Raw genomic sequence first — 12204 nt, 5'->3', positions numbered from 1 at the left:
TGAGGCATCTCTCTTCTTTATTTTGATGGAGCGTTATGGTTTGGTTGAGAGTCGCCTAAGAACATAGATCGCTAGGAATGAGTATTTGTAGAAAAGCTAAAAGCTTAGAAACTGCTTTCAGACAAAGAGCTTCAATGGTGTAAGGGAAGGATACAACAACTTTAGGTGCTTCCATCCAAGAGAGGAGAAGTTTTTTATTATGGTGCCAAGGTTAACGACCATCTACTTTATAATGCAATAAATCATCATTGCATACTCCAATGGGATGATGCTATTGGCACACCCTCTCTCAGAGCTCCACTCCTAAACCCCTAACCTAACTGTGAAAGAGGTGCGAGGATTGGCAAGAATTGCCATACCTAGGCAACACTCACCAACCGACTAACCTGTCTAACTTAACTAGCAGTCACAACACGAATGCATGCTCGAAAGGAACAACAATACAAGCTATATGTTTTTACTAATAATTTAGACCACTAGTTGCAACTATGGTGATACATCAGCAGAAACTTTAAAGATGACAATAACCTTTTTACTAAACTAACTTATAGCATTTAAACTTTAATAATAAACATATACATGCTCATCCAAAACTTTTCTTATAGAGTCAAAACTAACTTTCAAAATGCCTTAACAATTTCTAATAATTGGTTGACCCAATAACAGTACGCCCAACATGTGGAAACGCATAATCCATACCTGAAAAGTGAAATGATTTGAAAGGATAAGTTGAAAGACTTAGTGAGAGACGGTTTTCATAAGACATGCTTTCTAAAATAGTTAAGCAGAAAGCCTTGGATTATAGAAACATTCAAGCTGTTTAAAATCATTTGAAAGACATGATACTTGAACTTAAAACATTCGATGACATTTCATAGATCATTTTTTTATCATAAATTCACAATCCGTTCTTAGCATGAGTCTAGGTAGTACTAACACCTCATTGTCAAAAGACTGCTTAGGCGTCAAAACACCTCTTTGTCAAAAGATGAACATAGGGTACAATTTTCACTGTATCCTTCTCCTCATAGGCACAACAAAATATACCTTTCCTGATTGATTTAAGCGTATGCTCGCAACCTTCCCATCAGTAGCGAAGTTTCCAAATGTACAATTAATTTTTGTCTTAAGTTGGCTTACTTGTAATTTTGTGATTAACTACCTTTTTCTTTCAAAAATGGTGTTATTTAATTACTTTTATAGTTTTGTGGGTAGTTTGGTTAGAGTAACTAATTCAATTAGTTAGTCTAACTAAGATCGGTGGAGAAATACCAAACATGGTAACTTTTTTTAGTTTGATTTTGGTTATTAAAGGTTTTATGCCATTTTGATATGAATGCTAAAGTTGGTATTATTTTCAAATTTGAAAAAACACTAGTCATTTTGAATTTTTAGTCATTTGAAGAAGCATTTTTGACTATAAATAATCCCTTCTTCATCCATGAAAAAACAGAACGTAAAAAACAAGGCCACACAAAAAACCTAGAAAATTTTACATCTTCACATCCTCTCTTCTTTATCTAAATCTCTAACCTCTATATCCTCTACTTCCCTTAACCTAATCGGTCTCCAATATGCTTTTATTAAAATCTAAATATGTTATTTTATGTTTGCATATTTGTTATGATGCTTCTCTACTCTTGTTTCTACTTATCTAAAATTTCTTATTAAGCCTCATTTTGTTTTCTATTTAAAATTTTCAACTCTTTCTAGTTAAAATTTTAAATATTTTAAAATCATTCTAATTTAAAATTCTCCGAGTTTTAAAATCTTTCACAAAACTTTTTTTTTTAAAAATCATTTAGAATTTTTTCTTTTAATGTTATAATTTTTTTTGTTCTTCAAACGTTCAAAATTTAATCTATGATTTCATAAGGTTTCTTAATCAATCTTTTCTAATGATTTTTACCGTTTTTCTTAAACAAAATCCTACAACGGAATCTAGGAAATTTGGGAGTCCGATTTTTCAGAATTCTTGAGGTGAGATACCACATCTTTGGGAGTCCAAGATTTGGTCCCAAGAAAAAATGATTTTAATTAATGTTTTAAAAAAATCTATTTATTACAAGGCTATTCCTATGACGGATTTTGAGAAATTGTACTAATTTCTCAATTTATTGAGGTGAGAAGATTTTTTTCAATATAGCCTAATTGATGGAATGCTCTCCACTTATTTTATGAGATCATTGCTTCAAATATTGGAGTAATGAGAAGTAAAATAAGACATTGTTTTTTTAAAAGAATTAAAGAGTATTTTCAATTCAAGATTTGAAATTTCGCCACTGTTTTCTAAACGGGTTTTGTGGGGTGCTAACACTTTCCACATACATAAAGTAGAATGCATGAAATTCTTGTGGAATGTTCTTATAAAAAATTAAAGTTTGTTGAGTTTGAGATTGTATATGGAAATAACTGTCTTTTTTCCCTTAAAAGTTTGATGAAAATGCATTTCTTTTTTATTTGAGTCAGATTCTTATTTTGAATTTGAAAATTTTCTTAATTCATGATTCTATAATATTGAATGAGTGTGAAACAATGTTAGGGTTTGAAATCTTGGAGTATTGTTGGGATGAGGATTTAGGAATTAATTCCTTTTTCTTAGAAGAATCTGAATCTATATAAGGATCTTCTTCTCTATTTCCAATCATTTTTGGTAATCTTATAGGTTCTTTAATTTTTGGTGGAAATTTTAGGATACTTTAAGGTAATTATGGATTACTTAATAGGCTTTGTTGCTTGTTTTCATGCCATTGTTGAGTGTTTCTTGGTTGATTATCAACCATTCTTCCTTTTGGATCTAAAACCCAATTGTCCACACCAAAGTGAAATCTATTTGTATAATTAAGAGATTCTTCCAAGCTAATTTTCTATTTACTACACAGGTGCTTTATCTAGAAATCCAAAGGACTCAACTTGAGTTACTTAACACCTTACAGTCATGCAAATCTCAGGTTTCTTAAAAGTTTTCCTCTTTCGTTTTAGTTGTACATAAGAGAAGGGATAGAAGATTTCTGAAGATAGAACAATTAACAAGTAGAAGAAGATGAAGAGAAAGGTTAGTGAAAGAAGAAAGAACACAAAGGTTAACTGGTTCTGTTAGGTTTATCTTCTTTATTGCTTTTCAATCTGTGTGAAGAATTTTACTAAATGAGCTCTCTCTCAACTTCATTTATGACTTCTTTTGCATGTAGAAATTTAAAGGATATGCTTCAACAATGAGCCTAATGGTTACATCAGAAAATAGGTATTTTGTTTTAATTTCTTTTTGTCTAACCAACTTGGTTAGCATGTCGAAGCATTACCAGAGGTATGGATCTTGACAACATAGGTTTCTGTTTTCTCAATTTCTTCTCTAATGAGGTGATGCCTAATATCTATGTGATTTATTATGTTGAGAAACTGGTGATTCTCAGTTAGATAGATTGTGCTCTAGTTATCACAATATATTTTGATTTTTGTTTGTTTGATTATGAAATCATTCAATAACTCCTTTTCTCTCAAAGTTTGAAATTCCCACATCACATTTGACTTATTTGGCAACTAAAGAGCCTGCATGAATATTGATTGAGATATTAGTAAGCTTTTATTTTTCTTTCGTACTTCCAACTTAGCATTGATTGACAAATTTGCATGAGGGTATTGTGAGCTCTATATGAAAAACAATGTGATTGATCACTTTTACTTGCTTGTGTTATGGAGTTTTCTTTCTTAGCTTGAACGTTGTTTCAAATTTTCAAGTTTTAAAACATGTTATAACAAAAGGAAACGTTAACAAACAAGAAAAAATAGTACACACATACATATATATAAGAATATGTGAGTCTAAATTCAGGTAGTTTTGCTTTCAAATTTTCAAGAAAGCACTGACCCAATTGAATTCCAATTTTGTTCGTTCTAATTGCACGATTGAGTTCGATTTATAAAAAATATAGGCTGGAAAAGGAGGTGAGCTAACATGAAATGGAAGAACCATAACAAGAAGAGCATTGGATTTGTTGAGAAATGGGAGAGACTCCATGGCTCCCATTTGTGAAACTTTTGCAATCGATATTAATGTCGATCTTGACAGGTAATGTTAATCTATTTAAGTTGAGAAGTTTGGAATACTGCATGAAAATAAGTTTGATATAGTCCTTAATTTAATGTTGGTTCAGTAGAGATACAAATATAAGATCTGATCTTGATTCTTTTGGCTAGGGGTGTAATTGGGTCGGGTCGGGTCGGGTTTTCTTCAAAACCGACCCGACCCGAAATGTACGGTTGATTCTGAAACCCGACCCGACCCGACCCAACCCACATTCCGGTTGGGCCGAATGGGTCGGGTCGGGTCGGGTCTTTTTTTTTTTTTTTTTTTTTTTTTTTTTTTTTTTTTTTTTCCTCCTTCCTTAGCAAGGAGGAGATTTTCACAAGGGGGAGAAAATGTTCCGGGGAGTGCATCATTTGAACAATACTTGAATAGAAATGTAGATCATCATAACTTTTTGTAAGTGCATTTTCCCTATGTTAGTACATACTCATCAAGAAGATGTTACCATGAAATCAATTCTATATCCATAGTTGTCATTCATTTTGGTCCTTACTTGTCCTCCAAATTATCCAGATCAAAATCAGGAGTCCCTAAAGAATGGGATGATGGTGATAAACCAGCCCTTGCCATTTGCTCCCTGAAAAATCGTAGCTTCCGAGCCATTTCCCCACATCTTTTAATCTGCTTGGTAAAAGTAGCAGGCAAACAAACACCATCAAACCAAGCATAAGATATTTTGTTTACAAAAACTGCACATAACTGCTGTCAATTAAATATTAACCGAAAATAGGAAACAAGAAATGAGACCAAAAGCACGGATATACCGCACTACACTTGCTACATCAAGGTCGTCTTTACTTATTACAAAGTGAAGGATTAAAAGTTTCATTTCACAGTATAACTGATTAGGGAAGGGAGCTAATTCAGAAAACTGACGGTATGTCTGCTAAAATTTTTGAAGTTCTCTAAGCCATTGGAAAGATCTCCTCAACAGATGAACGTAATGGTACTACATAAAATCTTAAATTAAACTGCCTTCACCTTTATGCCACAGATACAGCTGCAACTACAATACATCAGTAAAGCCCATTATCAACTATGGGATGAAGTCTTGTGTAGCAATTATTCTGTAGGAAAACTTATCTTATAAGCTATGACACTAACAGCACAAGTATAGGCAATTCAAGTGCCATCAAGAGGAAAGAGCAGACGGATCCAAGCAGAATCCAGAGCCACAGTTATGTGCACGAGAAAGACAGGAAAGGCACAAAGAAAAATGAAAAATACTAAAATGTTATGTTCACACTCTACTTGTAAGCATGCTGCAGGGAATCTATAGTATTTATTTAATATTCAAGAATGCTATAACAATAGCTGGAGACCTGCAATAAATAAGTGTAACCTATTAGAGAGGATGGTTAAACAAATCTAAACTTCTGTCATATGACCATTTTTTCTTTTGATGCCCAGTCGACTGGGAATACATAATTGCACAGTTCCAGCTTTATTTAAGCATATGGGAAAGGATAACAAATACAACTAATTCAAACCTATTTTTTCCTGACATGCAGTGCACCAGAACCCGAGCCTTGTCTCTTTCACATTGCTCTGAAAATCACAAGCAATATCAGGAAAGTTAGACTTTTGGAATAAGTGAATGATAGAAAGCTAATGACACGTTCTTAACCAAAAGTCATTTGTTCAGTGTCATCTTATATTGCATTGAAGTAACAACCCAGGGAAAGACTAATCTGCATTGCTTATTAAAGTCACATTTGAATGAAGAATGTTGCAACACATGGACTAACTTAATAAATGAATTAGCAAATATAGTTCATTTGGGAGAATATAAAGAAAGGCCACCTAGAAATTCAACTGCGTCATCAAAAGGTAAAGTCTTATCATATTGGAGACAGTGATACGTGAAGGAGTTCTTGTAGAGATTTTGGCAAGCAGGCACAGTCTGCAAAAATAGTGTGGAGAAAACCAAATGTCAGTCATTTATTTTCAGATCACCCAATACATTTTAGAGGCAAGTGATGATGCATGACTTCTACAACATCCGAGAGAGATAACCATGATATGTATTCTACAATGAAACTGCTTTTTAGTATAACCATCAACCCAATAAAACTTATTTTTATATCTACGAAAGCCAACAACTTGATATCATTGCATTCAATATAGATTATACATCATAATAGATTAGAAAAATAGTTATAAGCATAAAATACTCAGAGTCCAAGGTAACCTGAGTCTCCAGGCAATTCATTCTGGCATTTGCCATATTACCAAAACCTTAATAGGCTAGTAGTACAGTCCATTTACGGCAATTATGTGCTGGTGCTGTTATTTGTTAGTATCAGAGCTTTCAATTTATAAATAAAATCCATAAGCAGGCTAAAAGCAAGATTCCAAGATGTAACGAAGCCGTAAGCATAAATCAGAATAGTAGTCACACCTGGGCAGCATACGTCCGTTGGAATGGAAATTACATTGGCCTCAAATATTCAAGTAGTGAACTTAAGGACTTTGACAATTACGAATAAAGAAGCAGAACCTGACAAAATGTGATCCAGGATCTGTAAATATACCTTTGAAATACCATATCCCTATTGCTTTTGCTTCCTGTCCCCAACTTTGAACCCAATTCATTCTCTTGGGTATTGCTAGATTTAGCAGAAACAACATCAGCTACTTGATTAGCCACCGGAGCCTTGCCAACCTCGCCCGCATTCGCTAAATCCATGTTTCAGATAGATTGAAAGTAGAGAGTATAAAAGATAACAAAGGAATTTGGAAAACACTGGGGAACTTTTACAAACGCATGGAAGACAATAAAAACCAAACCAATAATCAGTAAGTTACCGGTTCAACGAAACCACCATGAAATCAACTAAAACAAAAAACAAAACAAACAAACAACCAATAATCTCTCAGCCCTTCTTTTGTTTCTTTTATATAAAGAAGGTTAACCAAGGAACCTCATGAACAAAGTTTACAATTGGGAAGGTATGAATTAATGAACATCTTCACGAGACCACCTTGTTCGTATAACCCAAAGTGCTTCCATCATTGAGCTTCAAGACTCTAAAAAAACAAGATTCGATATTTAATAAGTTAATAATTTTAAAAAAATGTAAATAAAGATTTGAGAGTAAGGATTTAAACCATAGAGTCATTATTCAAATTCTCAAATGCAGCTTCCATCTCCTTTCCTATGTTTATGAATTCTAGATCAAAATGACAAACAGTTAGCTTATATGGGATAATTGAAAATTTTAAATGCGTACTTCAAAAAGAATATTACCTTCATCAATTTCTTCAGCCCCGTCAATTTCTTCAGTCATGTCATCCAAAGGTTTAGACTGAATCCAATTCTGAGCACAAATGAGTGCCTCTGCAGTTTGAGGAGTTAAAGAACTTCGAAAAGAATCTAACACCCGTCCTCCAGTGCTAAAGGCGGACTCAGAAGGCACAGTTGATATAGGAATACTGTAGATGTCCCTAGCTACTTGGCTAATGATCTTAAATCGAGAGGCATTCACCTTCCACCAAGTTAGCAAATCTAAATATTCATCGCCCATACAATCTATACGAGCCTCATCCAGATAACGAGTCACCTCTGTTTTAGCATCATCTAGACATGTTTTGTTACTTTGTTTAAATCTATCATGAACAGTAGCACGTGCCTTGTAAGATCCACTAGATGAGATAGAAGGTATTTCACTTTGACTTTGAAAGCCAAATCCTTCGATAGGTGTACATGATTGTGTTTGTGAATATTTTTCTTTTGACATTCTCATATAATAATCATCACACAATCGACGAAATGCTTCTTCAACCTTATTTGTCCATATTTTTGCACAATCTTCCTCCAAAAATTCATTAAAACAATAATTCACATAAGCTAGCTTGTATCTAGGGTCAAGAACTACAGAAACATACAATAATAAATTGGTCTTCTCACTTGTAGTTATACCCCAATACTTGTTGAATTTTGTCTGCATGCTTAATGTCATTTGACTCAATAATGCATTCTCATACGATGAGTATTCACGAATTATTTCTTGGATCAAACAAAGTTCATGAAAAAATATATTTGAAGTCACAGACATAGATGCAGAAAACTTCATTGTTACCTCTGAAAAAGTCTTTAGGAACTTTACAAACACTTTTGCATTATCCCAATCTTCAGTAGTAGGAATATCATCCTTTGGCAAATAACTAGGGTCATGCTCCTCCAATCTTTCAAAAGTCTTTTGACACTTAATTGCTCCATCCAACATAGTAAAAGTAGAATTCCATCGTGTCGGAACATCCATTGTAAGACAATTTTTTGTTGACATCTTATCTTCTTTAGCAAAATCTTTAAATATTTGCAATCTAGCAGGAGATGACCTAACATACTTCACAGCATTTCTGATTCGAATGATAGACACATGCAAATCTTTTAAGGCATCACTAACAATTAAATTAAGAATATGAGCACAACATCTAATGTGAATAAATTCACCATCCAACACCAACCCATTTCTGCCTTTAAACTTTTTAACCAAGTAGGCAATGGCTACATCATTTGAACTCGCATTATCAACCGTTACAGTAAAGAGCCTATCAATACCCCAACCTTCTAAGCACTTTTCAATGGCTCTACCTATGGTATCTCCTTTATGATTAGCTACTTGACAAAAGTTCAAAATTCTTTTGTGCAAGTTCCAATCATCATCAATGAAATGAGCCGTTATAACCATATAATTAATATTTTGCACAGAAGTCCACGTATCCGTTGTTAAACAAACTCTTTGGCCACTTCGAGTTAATGCATTTTTTAACTTTTTTTTCTCCTTCATATACATTTGAAAACAATCTTTTGCAACAGTTACTCTTGATGGAATCACAAACTTTGGATTTAATGCCCGACAAAATTGGTGAAACCCTTCACTTTCTACGAACTTAAATGGCAATTCATCCAAGATAACCATCCTAGCAAGCATTTTTCTACAATTTTCTTGAGTGAATGATGCAGTCATCAAATTACTTTCAGAATCTCCCTCTCCTTCAACATTATCTTCCAATGGATTTACATACATCTTACATTTCTCTAAATGTCTTTTTAAATTAGTGGTACCATTTCTTTTGGAATCACAAGCATATGAAGCCCCACAATGTTTACAAGCAGCCCTAGGATATTTAGGATCACATCCTTCTACTTTTATAAAATGTTCCCATACCGATGATGGTGGTTTAACCGGTTTTCTTTTTCCTAACACTGGACTAGAACAACTCTGATTTGAAGTCTCGTCTACCGAGAATGAAGTCATCCTAATAATCATCAAACAAAACACATAAAAAAAATATCAATTTTTATGGCTTATTAACTTCATGCACAGTAGGCTCAACGACTAAACAACTCCACCCCTAAAAAGATATATGGACTGAAATAATATTTTAAATATCCCTAAACTATGTAAACTAGGAGAACCTAACTGTAATTTAATTTCTTTGATGCAACTAACCCAAAATAAATTTATTACACAATAATGCAAGATTAGTACAATTTTTTAGGTCGAGTTTGATTAGATGTTTTCAAGTTCATGAACCTGTTTAAGTTTTAGCAACTTAATGTGATCGAAGACTGTTGGTTTCTATCTTCAAGACTTTATCCATATAAGGTTAAACATATGACACACTCCCACCCAATCACCACTACATCTTCCACTCATATTTGATAATTTTTTTTAGACAATTTGAACAGAAAAAAATTGGTAGCTGTTATTTATCATATTTGATAAACATTTTTTTAGATAATTTGAACCAATAATTGAAGCATAATCAAGTTGGACAAAGTTCGAGAGCTATCAAACTAGAAAAGAGAGATAGAAAACTCGAAACAAAACCATTTTAGATAGGATTAATTAGCGAGGTTACTAGTTGTTAAATATTAAATAATCAAAGCCAACCTTCGAGATCGGGATCTCAACTATGTGCAACATCGCCAAGACCTAAGATTTGGAAAGACTATTTCCAAAAACCAACGTATTAGTCCTTTTGAGTATTCTTTCTTCACTTACATTCTTTGTCATAGAAAGATTCATAGACTTTAAAATATTTGAGAAAGGATGTCCTAAACCTCTAAAGGCCAATTAAATAAAAATTTCTAAATATAAAACTCTAATTGATAGAACCTACAACTATTGTACATAAAAATGAACAAGACCGAATCCACCCTCTAGAGAACCTTATGTTTGCTGGAAATGTATATGGACTTAAATGTAAAGCAAGATGAACATAATTCAAATTAAAGGTGCAGCCTAATAGATTCAAAATCCACTAATTTGCTTACTTAATCATAAAATTCTTCTACGGCTGAATGTAGTTTTATACTGCTATATATCTACTAATAATCCATATTACTAACTTTTTTATAAAACTAATCCCTATATTATTTACTATCCAATCACCGACATGTTTCTTCTTGGTCTGTAGGCTTATGATATTGATACACTGTCAGATGAACAGAGGTATGCTATCAAGGACCTTGCTGATCTGGGACTAGTTAAGCTTCAGCAGGTTTTCGGCTAGCCTCTGCTGCTTTATTGAATACGACCTTTGCTCAAAGTTTTACTTTATTTTAACTTTACCTTTTTCTTTTTCTGTTGTTCCTTTTGTTGTTGATTTGTCCAGGGTAGAAAAGAGAGTTGGTTCATACCTACTAAATTAGCCACAAATCTTTCAATGAGTTTGGCAGATTCCTCTTCAAGGAAACAAGTGAGTGTTTCTGAATGCAAATTATTTTTAGATTTGGTATATTTCTATTTAGTTCCATTTTTTTTATGCTTACCAAGTTTTTAGAGGGTGTTTGGCTCGCGAAGTTGGAGATAAGAGAGTGTTTGTGCCCAAGGAAAACATGGATCCCACAAACTAAAAAACCACCAAAATTTCATGCATCGTTAACTCTTATGATCCCCATGACTTCACAACTCCCTAGACATCATAACTTCACTCTTGGCCTCAAACCCCCTTAGTGTTTTGTGTGTTTTTGATAATTGCTTTTCCATAATTATTTTTTAGTTTTATACTGCTATATATCCGCTCCGCGATACTTCTTATGTAAATTTTATTTGATAGAATCTTCTTTCTGCAATTAAATAATTCGGTTGAGTGAAGTTTTTTTTTCTCTTGGGGGGGGGGGGTTTAATTCTCAGTTTAGAGGCTCTATGAAGTTGCTTGCTCTTCCTAATTTTCTTTCTGTTACATGACCAGGGATTTGTTGTTGTGGAGACAAATTTCAGGATGTATGCTTATTCTTCTTCCAAACTACATTGTGAAATATTACGGTACATCGTGAGGCAGCAGAAGCAAGCTGGTTATCAAAGTTAGTCAATCTATTGGCTAGATTAGGCATTTAGTAAGTGTTGTGAAAATGAGTCGATAGCGTGAAGTTTGTGCAGAGGAACCCCAAACTGGGAATGAGTATAAAGACAATTATAGGCAATTGCTGAGGCACTGGACAAAATGAGCTGTAAACTAAAGACTAAGCTTCTCAAACAGTCTGGTATTTTTCAATCTACAAACAAGAATTTCATATTATGTACACTTAAACCAGAACCCATAAACAAGAACCCAGATGGCAATAACCCCAAATAAACAGAAAAAAAACCCAAAATAATACAAGCTGTAATTTAAAAATTAAAGAGATGATAATAAGGAGAAAGGGACAGACAGAAAGATAAAGCAATATATGGGTCAGTGTGGAACTTACAGGCGATGACGATGGAGTGGCGAAGTGATGAAGACGAAGAGATGCCGACGCCGATGAACACGAAGAGATAGATGCCGACGCTGATGCAGACGAAGAGGTAGATGCCGACGCCAAACGATGGAACAAAATGGTTTTTGAAGAGGAGGAAGACGCCAAGAAGAATCGAGGAGAGGAAATGAATTATACCTAATCGGGTATTTTAAACCCGACCCGACCCGAACCGAATTAAATCGGGTCGGTTCGGTCCAGTAACATTGTTGTTACTAACCGATCCAACCCAAACCGAACCGAATCGGGTCGGGTCGGGTCATCGGGTCGGGTCGGTTTTTTTCACCCCTACTTTTGGCATGCAATTCTTGTGGAATATTCTGAAAAAAAAAATTATGTTTGCTGAATTTGAGATTGGGTATGC

General features: G+C 33.9%; 1 protein-coding gene and 1 long non-coding RNA gene across 2 annotated transcripts; one reads left to right on the top strand and one right to left on the bottom strand.

The window, feature by feature from the left end:
• Positions 1-6892: 6892 nt before the first annotated feature.
• On the bottom strand, positions 6893-11939 carry LOC127148517 (zinc finger BED domain-containing protein RICESLEEPER 2-like). The gene is made up of 4 exons (XM_051082526.1): positions 11793-11939; positions 7338-9352; positions 7199-7260; positions 6893-7117 (listed from the first exon to the last, which is right to left on the bottom strand). Exons 2-4 carry the CDS (start codon positions 9349-9351, stop codon positions 7100-7102), a joined length of 2094 nt encoding a protein of 697 aa, XP_050938483.1. The 5' UTR covers position 9352; positions 11793-11939; the 3' UTR covers positions 6893-7099.
• LOC127148518 (uncharacterized) lies at positions 10440-11367 on the top strand. The gene is made up of 3 exons (XR_007819544.1): positions 10440-10600; positions 10715-10798; positions 11294-11367. It is a non-coding gene; the product is annotated as an uncharacterized LOC127148518 (long non-coding RNA).
• Positions 11940-12204: the final 265 nt, after the last annotated feature.

The sequence above is a fragment of the Cucumis melo genome, chromosome 3, assembly GCF_025177605.1.
Source record: "Cucumis melo cultivar AY chromosome 3, USDA_Cmelo_AY_1.0, whole genome shotgun sequence".
In the NCBI taxonomy this organism is placed as follows: Eukaryota; Viridiplantae; Streptophyta; class Magnoliopsida; order Cucurbitales; family Cucurbitaceae; genus Cucumis; species Cucumis melo.
This window is presented reverse-complemented; position numbering and strand designations above follow the sequence as displayed.

Coding starts and splice junctions, on each gene's coding strand:
- LOC127148517 (XM_051082526.1), bottom strand. CDS start 9,351: ATGACTTCATTCTCGGTAGACGAGACTTCAAATCAGAGTTGTTCTAGT. Junction 7,261..7,337: donor GGCTGAAGAAATTGATGAAG/GTAATATTCTTT, acceptor ATTTTGATCTAG/AATTCATAAACATAGGAAAG.